This window comes from Syngnathoides biaculeatus, chromosome 15, assembly GCF_019802595.1.
Source record: "Syngnathoides biaculeatus isolate LvHL_M chromosome 15, ASM1980259v1, whole genome shotgun sequence".
In the NCBI taxonomy this organism is placed as follows: domain Eukaryota; kingdom Metazoa; phylum Chordata; class Actinopteri; order Syngnathiformes; family Syngnathidae; genus Syngnathoides; species Syngnathoides biaculeatus.
In genome coordinates, this window is record NC_084654.1 from 6842439 (window position 1) to 6854504 (window position 12066).

General features: G+C 39.7%; 2 protein-coding genes across 2 annotated transcripts; both read right to left on the reverse strand.

Moving 5' to 3' along the window:
* Positions 1–67: 67 nt before the first annotated feature.
* slc66a3 (solute carrier family 66 member 3) lies at positions 68–6035 on the reverse strand. The gene is made up of 7 exons (XM_061844867.1): positions 5745–6035; positions 2843–2925; positions 2107–2176; positions 1941–1998; positions 855–975; positions 695–736; positions 68–372 (listed from the first exon to the last, which is right to left on the reverse strand). Exons 1-7 carry the CDS (start codon positions 5891–5893, stop codon positions 272–274), a joined length of 624 nt encoding a protein of 207 aa, XP_061700851.1. The 5' UTR covers positions 5894–6035; the 3' UTR covers positions 68–271.
* A 742-nt stretch (positions 6036–6777) lies between these two features.
* Positions 6778–9984, reverse strand: c15h2orf50 (chromosome 15 C2orf50 homolog). The gene is made up of 3 exons (XM_061844868.1): positions 9670–9984; positions 9559–9598; positions 6778–7126 (listed from the first exon to the last, which is right to left on the reverse strand). Exons 1-3 carry the CDS (start codon positions 9882–9884, stop codon positions 6929–6931), a joined length of 453 nt encoding a protein of 150 aa, XP_061700852.1. The 5' UTR covers positions 9885–9984; the 3' UTR covers positions 6778–6928.
* Between the last annotated feature and the right edge of the window lie 2082 nt (positions 9985–12066).

Consider the following 12066-nt stretch of genomic DNA (forward strand, 5'->3'; position numbering starts at 1 on the left):
TAGAAGTACCTTATGAGTGCAAATGTACCTAAAGTTGCAGTGTACACAAGAAGCGTCACACACCAAGTTAATAAAAACGCATTTTATTCAAATATTTCCATGACAAGGATTTAACATAAGAACACTCATTTATGCTGAGTTGGAATGTGTCATTTTGTCCTGAAAGTTATACAACACTAGTGTAACAAAATATATGTCTGTATAATATGTGTGTACTTTTTCCAGGTTAAATCTTGCAGTAACAGTTTTGTAACATTGCGCTCTAATGTGCTCAGTCTTCTTTGATGGGGGTGCCCCCGTGTCTTCGGTAAAAGAGCACGCTGAGCAGCACCCACAGGTTCAGCAAGGTCATGGCGATGAACCGCATCAGAACTGCACTCAAGAGAACTTGTGATAGATCCATAGAAACCCTGATGCATTCAATGTACAAGTTTTTTTTTTCCCCATGCAATTCTGACATGACTTCAATCACGGAAAATAGGAGTAAAAAAAAAAATTTATACTGTTGAAGTATATTCAAATGTTCTGAAATAATTAAAAAAATTTAACACAGTCCTTTGCAAATCAACAGCTGTGATCGAGAACTGAAATTCCAATGAAGTTGGGACAGAGTTTAATACTAAAAACAGTGTATTCAATGTACATCCATCCATCCATTTTCTTAGCCACTTATCCTCACAAAAATGTTATTTACCTTGCATGTCTCCAGTTGTTGCGACAGTGGTGTAAATCCGTGCTGAAAACAGAAGCACGGTGATTGATGGCACCAATACCCAATCAATCATGAACGGAAATGCTTATCTACTAAAAGGCAACCAACGGGAAAATCTGTGTACTGTATTCCTTTGACTTACTTGAACACGTGTAGGTGGCCAGCGTCCAGGTGAGGGCGCTCACCTGTCCAGCATCCTTTGACCTCCAGAGGCATTGGAGTTGGGCAAACTTACTGGCTGCACTAATGAATGTACACAGGCTCTGAGAAAAGAGGTTGAAGATGGGTCGACAAAATAAACAAGACAATTTACAGTGTGTACACAGTAAAAATCAACCAAGGTTAAAACTTTAGGCGCTGCCTAATTGGAGATTTCGACAAACCAATGACATGCAGAGTAACTTTAATTTTGAGGGTTTTTTTCCCCACATTAGATGGTGTTTACAACAATGTTCTCTATGTCATATTTAAATTACTGTAGAGCAAACTTCAGCAAAAACAATATCCATATGTACCGTGGACCTCTTCACTTTTTTTACTCACCTATTTATGTATACAGACTGTATCAATCTATCAATACATATAATTGCAAGAATTCAATCAAAAGCCTTTGTCATAATATGACTGCATACAATGACATAACGACCGCTACCCCACAAGGTGCTTGAACCAATATAAATAAAATAGAAAACATTAAATGTGAGGTCAAGTGATTCAGATAAATTGAATACCGCAAGAATCAATGATATATTTTTTTTTAATCCAACCAAAACACTGAATACAGTATGCCGCACAATGCTTGTATTATGAATAATTTGGCAATTGTACTTTTTAAAGGCTTACAGATATGCCACTTGCTCTCTGGAGTACCTGCCCACCCATCAACTAAGTAATTATTTTATCTGTCTAGTTGTGAAAATCTGTCTGTGAGTTGAGTTGTTGTGAATACTGGGGCATTTTGACATTATAAGACAGCTAATTTGCATGATCAGAGCCACTGCAATGAGTTCCTCTCCCTGTCGGAGCAAAATGAAACCAAACTCAATGACCTCATAAGGTTTACGCCCTTTTACTTCCCTTTCCAGTCCTCCATTGCTAACTGCAGGACATCTTGGCCCTTGTACACCATCCCAAGATGCTGTCTAGACAATTAATTCAATATCCACCCAATTGTTGCCAACTAACTGCATGATTTGGTCATCGTGGTTGGTTATGGAGGCGCGTTTACCATTGCTAAATCGATGATCCGTTTATCCACTGTGAGGAGCTGCCAACCCACGACAAAGCTGAACGTGTGACGTTAAGGTACATGACATATATGAAGATGAAGGTAACAACACGGGCTTGTGGGACACGAAACCCTTTCGCAATGAGATTCTGTGGAAAAAGAATACACGACAGCGTACAGAAGGCTGTCTTTCAGTCTGCCCCTGTAGAGAAGAATCAGGAGCAGAAGAACGACATCTGAGGAGACAAAAGAGTCCTATTCATTTGTGTCATTCACAAAATACAATACTTTATCAAGGTATGCATGTTTGTCTTTTTTTAAAGGTGGTGAACACATTTATTGTCAATCCATAAAATGATGCATTCAAATATCCCTACGATGCCATCTCTTCGACAAACACAGTCTGAGGTCACCCATAGTTTTGTTGGCTATTTTCACTTTTCCCATATTTTCTTACCATCACCATTGCTTGATTTTCACCCAGACAATTTTGGTGTTTTCGTCTTGGTTACACTTATAATTGTAAATGTAGCTAGTGGTACGCTTCATGGATAAAACCCAAATCTGAAACTGCATTTAGTTATCTGTTGTAAAAAAAAAAAAAAAAAAAAAAAAAAGATGTAATAGGACACACTTGGGCAACAAATGACATCTTCCAATACGTTTGCTGACATTAAACAAAGGGATGGATTCAAAGTACATTGTCCTGACATGTCCAGCTCGTTTCATATTTAAAACGGAAATAAAAGGAATTGGCCTAATTGTTCCAATATTTTCTGGAGGGGGTGATACACAGTATTGTATTATACCATATATTGTAACACTGATAACACTAATAGTGACATTTTGCACACTAGACTACTTTAAATAAAGATTTAGACAAACTGAACATGTCACCTCACCTTGAGCAATAAGAATGGGGTATTCCAGGTAAGTTGGAGGTGGGTACTCATAATACATCTGGTATGTAACAAAGACAATGAACCTGTGAAGTAGATGAGAAGTGAACGTTTTGTACTCAACTCGAGTGACAGCCAGAGTGAATGAAAAAAGCAGTCATGCTGTGCAAATGGTCAAGTACATTATGTGGCTTCAAAGCGGATGGTCACAAATACTACATGGAGCCAAGTCTGATGAGCACTACGTTATTTAAAAACTGCTGACATTTTTTGAGGCACGCGTGCAGAATCTAATGAGATCCAATACAACGCTATAGAAATGACTGTATTTGTTCAACTTCTTTTGATCTCATCAGAGTGTGTAAGTTGTAGACGTTCCATATTTCGTTCGCTGTATTCTGAAGTGATATTCACCACATAAATATGCAGTGACGTGGGCAGGCAAAAAAAATAAAATACAGTGTATATACAGTGAAGAAAGTAAGTACTTGAACACCCTGCTATTTTGCAAGTTCTCCCACTTAGAAATCATGGATGGGTCTGAAATTTTCATCGTAGGTGCATGTCCACTGTGAGAGAGATAATCTAAAAAGAAAAATCCAAAAATCACGATGTATGATTTTTAACGATGTATTTGTGTGATACAGCTGCAAATAAGTATTTGAACATCTGAGAAAAGCATTGTTAATATTTGGTACACTAGCCTTTGTTTGCAATTACAAAGGTCAAACGTTTCCTATAGTTGCTCACCAGGTTTGCACACATTGCAGGAGGGATTTTGGCCCACTCCTCCACACAGATCTTCTCTAGATCAGACAGGTTTCTGGGCTGTCGCTGAGAAACACGGAGTTTCAGCTCCCTCCAAAGATTTTCTATTGGGTTTAGGTCTGGAGATTGGCTAGGAAACGCCAGAACCTTGATATGCTTCTTACGGAGTCACTCCTTAGTTTTCCTGGCTGTGTGCTTTGGGTCATTGTCATGTTGAAAGACCCAGCCACGACCCATCTTCAATGATCTGACTGAGGGAAAGAGGTTGTTCCCCAAAATATCACAATACATGGCCGTGGCCACGACCCATCTTCAATGTTCTGACTGAGGGAAAGAGGTTGTTCCCCAAAATATCACAATACATGGCCGTGGCCACGACCCATCTTCATTGTTCTGACTGAGGGAAAGAGGTTGTTCCCCAAAATCTCACAATACATGGGCGTGGTCATCCTCTCCTTAATACAGTGCACTTGTCCTGTCCCATGTGCAGAAAAACATCCCCAAAGCATCATGCTACCACCCCCATGCTTCACAGTAGGGATGGTGTTCTTGGGATGGAACATTGGTTTTCTCAGGTGTTCAAATACTTATTTGCAACTGTATCACACAAATTATGAAAAAAAAAAAATCATACATTCTGATTTCTGGATTTTTCTTTTTAGATTATCTCGATTATATCGAACGCTTGTGTTCATTGGATCTCACGCCATTGTAGCATAGCGAATAAAACAATACAAAAACAAATTTTATCGCATCACTAAAATTGACATTCCACACGCAACTGTGCAAAATTGCTCAACTACCACTCGCTTTAATGTCCACAAGTCACTTCTCCATTCAAATTTTGTCATACACAGGAAGAGTGACGTACATTTTAACGTGCTTTAACTATGAGAAAAGTACAATAAAAATGGCCATATTTTAGTCTGTTTTGAGTTTTCTGAGACTGATGCAGTAGTTTATAGATGCCCATTGTAGCATTGCCATAGCAAATGATCTACTGGGGGCCAAACACTGCACTGCACACTAAACAACTAAAAAAGAAAAAAAAAAACTAGAGTAATGTTAATCTTTACTTGTAGTCGTAAACATTTTTGCTTCATTTTACTGACCAACCTGGACACAATTAGGAAATGTATGCAACTTTCCATTAGTCCATGAAATTTTTTTAGAAAGTGGTTATTGTGCAATATACTTCCACACTGTTCAAATCCTTTTCTAATTTTTTTTCCAGTACTTTCAGTAGCAATAAATTTAACACATTAAATGGCATTCTCCATCTGGTTTGCAGTATCTTTTGATCCTCTGTGCAGAGTTAAGCATTGATTGCTTTTTTTTTTTTTTTTTTTGTCACTGCCGCATGCAAGGTGACAGCAGGGCTTCACTTACCACATCAGGGGCCTTTGGCACTAAAGGAAATAAAGTATACTGAGAAATGATAGCACCATCATAATATGACTCACACCAACACTGAGAACCACCACCTCAACAACATTTGAAGAGTTTTGAGAGAAATGTGCAGAACAGGAGCCTTCGCTTTACAACATTTTGAGGTTCAGAATGGTCTGGAATGGTTAAGAAGATGTTGTCAAGCCGCACAAGAAAGTTAGTGCCGTGACTACTGTTTTTCATTTGATTGTTTTATATTTAGTATGTGCTTTTCAATGCTGTAATCGTGACTTCACTATTGTGTGAGCGTAGGTTAGTGATGAGTTCTGAAATTCCCCCTTCCAAATTCGAACCACGGATTTGCTGTAATCTAATGTATCTACTGAAATAGTGGCATCTGTTGGAAAAGACGCACTACTCCAAATAATCTCTAACTGCGTTGACGCACCTTAAACAGATGTCCCTCTTTCTATGTGCCATAAGAGGCCTGTGATGACCTTAAACGATAATCCCGCATGTTATACAACATAATAGTTACTCTGTTATGGTTCATAAATTGTGGCTACGATGTTATTTGAATATATTTTATTGCATCAACCTTGCAATGGCGGATGGTGTTGTAACCTGAATCAAAGTATCCGACAGCCATGACAAATATTTGTGTATGGGTTGAATCGTCAGTACCAATTCTATTCTCAATACTTTACGTAATACTTTAGATTTATATTTTTTTCAATTGTATACTCACCCGATAAGTTCCAGCACAAGACTTTTGATGCTGATCCCAGTCGTGGATTTTGCCCGTAACAGTATGAAGATTTGCGGGAACTTGAGCACCATGCACACCAACAATGTAGAAACATTGGCGACGTGTAACAAAGTGTCCGACTGCATCATGTTTAATCGATGGTTACAATTAACAAATGTGATCTATAGACAACGCTGGGGAAGTGATGCGCTCCTACTAGTTTCGAAATGAGCATTATTTCCATTACTGAATTTCAAAACAAATAGAAGACCGCTTGTTGACAGAGTTTCCTGCCTGATGTTATGGGTGAAGCTTTTATTTTGAAGAGCCTCTCCTCTCGCCCTCTTTATGCAAATCGTTTCCTGACCAGTGTCACGCGCTCACTTCCGTATACCGAGCTGAAATTTGTTTTCGATATTGCAATCGTGGAAATTCCACCGCTAAACACCCACCGTCATTTTCACCAGACGAAGATTTAAAAATTTAGTCGAAGCCAAATTCATGTTAGAACGGAGAGGAGTCATGTTTTGCAAAAGTATGGCAGTAGACTGGTACTGTATTTGCAGCTTTACCTTGTCCAAAAATTGGTACATACCAAAAAATTACGTTACATATATGGAAATAAGACAAGGTAATAGCGCATTTGCACTGCAAGTGGTCCCACATTAGCACTGCTCTCACGTCTTCAGGACCTCAAACCATTTAGCCATTTATAGGCCAATAGCAGAACGTAAAACTTAATCATACAGCTTACTGAGAGCCATGGTAAAGACTTGAGAATGACCGTAATGTTATCTGATCTGTTTGTTCTGGTCAGAACCCGAGATGCAGCGTTCTCAATGAGGTGCAACTGTTTGATGCTCTTTAGGGGGAGTCCAGGCAGAAGACCATTGCAATAGTCAAGTCTACTTGAGATAAAGTCATGCATTAGCTTCTCCTGAAATTAGGAAATCAGTTTGAACAAGATTTATCTTATTAAATTGTATTTTGGTGTACATGGGGTGAGCATTATTTGAAAAACAATACATTTTCCTTCATCACTGTGCATATAGATTACATTCTGATTACAAATCAATATTGGGCTGCTATGACAAGCTGCAAATCGAATGAAACAAAACTGAGCACCATGTAAGGACAGGAATATCCCAATTTGGTAAACTCATGGATCAAGAAGAGTAACTTATCTAGCATGTCATCATCTCTGAATCCTGTTTGCATTTGTGATGGCTTGCAGACCATGATAGAAGATTGTCCAATCTAATCAGTTCACGTCCCAGTGGCGTTGATAGTCGGCTTCCAAATATTTGGTTAGTGGTGTTGGGGGCCCAGTCGGAAAAGAGTGACGCATTATCAGGTAAAGGCTCGTCTCTCCTCAACTCTCCCTACAAACAGACAGCAGATTAAAAAAAAAAAAAAAAAAGACTGAGCGAACGTTCACAGTTTGAACTACAATGGCAAAGCCCCCTTGGAGGGTGCATTAATCAAAAGTCAACCACGATGTAAGTTCAGGCGGGTTAACCACGTAGCATTTTTTAACATCCATCCATGATCTGAGCTGCTTATCCTAACTAGGAGTGATGGTCAGGCGGGATAACTATGTTGCAATTTTTAACATCCATCCATTATCTGAGCTGCTTATTCTTACTAGGTGTGATGTTACCCACCTCAGCTATCTTTGGGCAGGAGGCGGGGTACACCATGCACTTGTTGCCAACCAACAGGAGGGCACATAGAAACAAATAACCACTCGCACTCACATTCACACCTATGGGCAATTTATAGTCTTCAATTATTATGTTTTGGAGTCTCTGCTAGGATGAAGGGCAAAGTTTACAAAACAGTGGTGAGGCCGGCCATGATGTACGGATTAGAGACGGTGGCACTGAAGAAACAACAGGAAGCTGAACTGGAGGTGGCAGAAATGAAGATGTTGAGGTTCTCGCTCGGAGTGACCAGGTTGGATAGGATTAGAAATGAGCTCATTAGAGGGACAGCCAAAGCTGGATGTTTTGGAGACAAGATTCGAGAGAGCAGACTTCGATGGTTTGGACATGTTCAGAGGCGAGAGAGTGAGTATATTGGTAGAAGGATGCTGAGGATGGAGCTGCCAGGCAAAAGAGCGAGAGGAAGACCAAAGAGAAGGTTTATGGATGTGGTGAGGGAAGACATGAGGGCAGTTGGGGTTAGAGAGGAAGATGCAGGAGATAGGCTAAGATGGCAAAAGATGACACGCCGTGGCGACCCCTAACGGGACAAGCCGAAAGGAAAAGAAGAAGAAGAATTATTATGTTTTGGGGATGTGGGAGGAATACCACGCAAGCGGTGCCAGGATTTGAACCCCGGCCCTCAGAACTGTGAGAAACCCTAACTCGTCCATTGTGCCACACAATTTTTGACAATTTGAAACATTTTTTTTTTTTTAAATGTGAGAGAACCGTGATAAGTATGTGCTTACTGCACTTCTCGCGCACGTTCCACTCAAATGGCTAACACAACACACCACACACATACAGTAATGATCATTTCAAGAACAATCATGGGAGACCAAACAACTCACCTGTAAGAGGCAGTATAGTGCCCCAGGTCATACAGTCTGCCAGAAAATACAACAGAGAGAGCAAATGTCCTGTAAATCCCACCTCGGAACAAGCCCTGCCACAGAAGCTATTGTTCTACCATAAATCACCCCCTTCCCCATTAAAAAGGTTTGAAAATGTGTGTAGTTAACAAAATAATTTGATTAATATTTTTCTCTAAATGAAATTCTTTAACGCACTTCAACAGAGTTCCATGGCATAAAGATGTCACAAGATTGATGCAAAGCAAAAAAGTGTCTCAATTCAATTTAACGTAGTTCCATGGCACCTAAATGCCATGAAAGCTATGCTTTTGTCGAAATGAAGATCAACAGTTCACTAAAATATCATTCCTTGGCACCAATACGCCACCATACGGTGCCAAGATAACATTTTATTGCTTTGGCCTTATAATAAAAACGGTGTCATCACTATGTCTTGAACCGCATTCATGAAAATAATAATGACAAGGAGTGTTTGCAACCGCAGTGTACTTATGAGTCAAACTAAGAGTTAGCCTAGCTTCTTATACTGCTACTCAATCTTCTTCTCTCTTGCAGTTAAATGACCTTTGGCCCCCTAGCTTGGCTCTAACATATAAGTATTGGTACTATGACAGACCTCTGGGTTTGTATTACTTCAGCTGTTGTTATGTGTGTGGGGATCTGTGTCGGTCATCTGCAGAACATCCCACACTAGAAGAGCAGAAAGTAAGCACACAATTTTTTTCCCCTCAGTTCATGTGGGCTAAAAGAAAACAAGTCTTCTTGATAAAATTAAGGCGTTCTCTTTTTTCCAGTTTACCATTACCTTTGCCTCGCTTCTTTTTCACTCGTGTGATAATGAAACATGAAAAAGTGATATACGTGAGGGGACATGATTCACTTTTGTGTTAAGTAGGTGTTTTACTTCAAATTGGTTTGACATCATAATTGCCGTTTTTTTGTTCCATCCGTATGGGTGTTTATTATGAAAAGGGCCTGCGCGATAATAGGTAATAGGAAGGGCATTTAAATGTAAAACAATGAGTAAACTGTTGAAATCCGATTAAAAAGCCGACATTGTATTCAACGTGATGATTGACATTCTATTTTCTCATTTTTCATCACTGATACTTTTGATATTGTTAATGTACGGATTGCTATGAGAGCTATCAAAAATGTTGCATTCGTTGGGCACATTTATCCATGATTTTTTTATATACTAGTTTATTAGAAACAATAAACAGTCATGCTTACCAAGTGGTCGTAATTCCGCAGGAAACTCCAATTCTTCTCCCTGTGAAAGAATCGTTGTTGTCGCGGATTGTTTATTTGTAGCTCTTTGCAGCGTGTTGAAAATATACTCACCATTCCAGCGTCGCTCTCCTTTCATTCCACAGCATTTCTTTCCAGGCTTGGTCTCGTTTGACCGGATCAAACTTGTCTGCATCCCGCGTCGCGGTGGGCTTCGGGTCTTTGCCCCTCTGCAGACTTTTGGCCGCAGGTGCCGGCTGCTTCGCGTTCGGCCGTTCCGGTAATCGGTAGCCAGCAGATGAAGCGCGTTTAAGATTGTCGAAGTGCATCTTGCTCAATTGGAAACAGGAAGTGATTTAGAATCGTCAGCTGAGCGGCCGATCAAATCACTGCCGTTACTTCTTCCGCGTGTTTGTGTTACCTAGGAAACGGGACAGTGAGCTCGAACACCTTCCCGCCCCCCGCATTTTGTACAGGAACTAGTTCAAAGTTCCATTCGCAAATATAATGAACGAGTTCACTTTTTAAACTAAATTCACAATTCCCAAAAAATAACTGCATAATAATAATTGTTTACTTGGCGAGCCTCAAATACTGACATTTCCCTATTTTTTCCTCAAAGTCCAGCTCATATCATCATCATCAATTCATTGTGTGCTTTTATTGTGATTTAGCTTTAAGTTCGATAGTCGTCAATACAGCTACAGTACTTGTAACCTTCGTACCTCATTCAAAACTAAATAATCAAGTATGTTTCAAAATCTTTTTGGCATTTATTATTGTGGTGTAACACATTAGTGGTGGTATGTAATGATTATACTTTTCTGAAATCCCTTATAGTTTATATTGAATCCCATTAATAATAAATAATAAATGTTAATTTTTTTAATGATTCTTCACGTTGCCTTTAAAGATTGGTACACAATTTTCAAGTTGTGAATAGGTAAGTCATATTCTCCTGTGTAGCGAAACAGAAGTGGGATTGCATTCAAAATAAGAGGAGATAAATAAAAGATGATGCAACTTTCCAACAAGGGCAGACAAACCATCTAAAGCACAACTGTTTGAAAAAAAGGCCTAAAATGGCACTTCAACTGGCTCTGTTTCATTATGAACACAACAGTTTTTCTGCTTTGTGTTGAAATTCATTTTGCATTTGTGTGTACACTAAAATCATCCATTTTCTTTGAGAATCTACTGCCCCCATTGGTAACTTTTTTTCACATGTAGCAATAAAAAATATATTGAAAATGTGGATTAATGTTGTTAGTCACATTGCACTGCTATTATTTTGAACACTACTGTACATTTTTTTTGATCATCCTAAACATCAAAGTTGGGAAACTATGCAATAAATAATAATAACATCCATCCATCTATTTTCCTAGCTGCTTATCCTCACAAGGGTCGTGGGGAGTGGTGGGGCCTATCCCAGCTGTCAACGGGCAGGAGGCAGGATACACCCTGAACTGGTTGCCAGCCAATTGCAGAGCACATAAAGACAAACAACCACACTCACAATCACACCTAGCGGGAATTTAGAGTGTCCAATTAATGTTGCATGTTTTTGGAATGTGGGAGGAAACCGGAGTGCCCGGAGAAAAGCCACGCAGGCACGGGGAGAACATGCAAATTCCACACAGGTGGGCCGGCGATTGAACTCGGGACCTTGGAACTGTGAGGCTAACGCTTTACCAGCTGATCCACCGTGCTGCCTACACTCAAATCAATTTACACTGAAAGCGTGTTGCTTTTTAGGATAAATTTTGTGGGACACTGCAATTTGTGAGCAACATGGTGTGCCCCGCCTCGTGCCATAACATAGCTTGGATTGGCTACAGCACTCCTAAATTCCTTGTGAAGATAAGTATAATTTGAAATGATTAATCAGTATGAATTACATATATATATATATATATATATATATAATATATATATATATATATATATATATATATATATATATATATATTATTTTTCCAAGTCCCTAATTTTACCATTTCAACAACTTATTTTAGACCAATTTAATAAGATTTGCATTCATTGAATTTGGGTTTTTACTACCTTCCACTCTCATAAATCCTTTACTAAAAGACGGTCCAAATGTTCTCAAAAGGGTTGACTTCAGGGGAGTGGGGGGGGGCACAATAGGTTTGCAGAGGTATTCCATCCATCCATTGTCTTAGCAGCTTATCCTCACAAAGGTCGCTGGAGTGCTTGAGTGCTGGGGTCTATCCCAGCTGTCAATGGGCAGGAGGCAGGGTACACCCTGACCTGGTTGTCAGACAATCACAGGATACGCACAAACAAACAACAATTCATACTCACATTCACACCTATTGTCAGGATCCTGGCGCTTCAGCCCGGGCTGTGCGGGTGCCCACGCGCTCGCGCTAATTGGGAGACACACATGTGCCTCATGCGGGCTGATTATCCCGTATGTGTATATATAGGACCCCAATGACGACTGGTGCTCTGCCAGATCGTTGAGGTTCATGTCCCGTTCCAGCA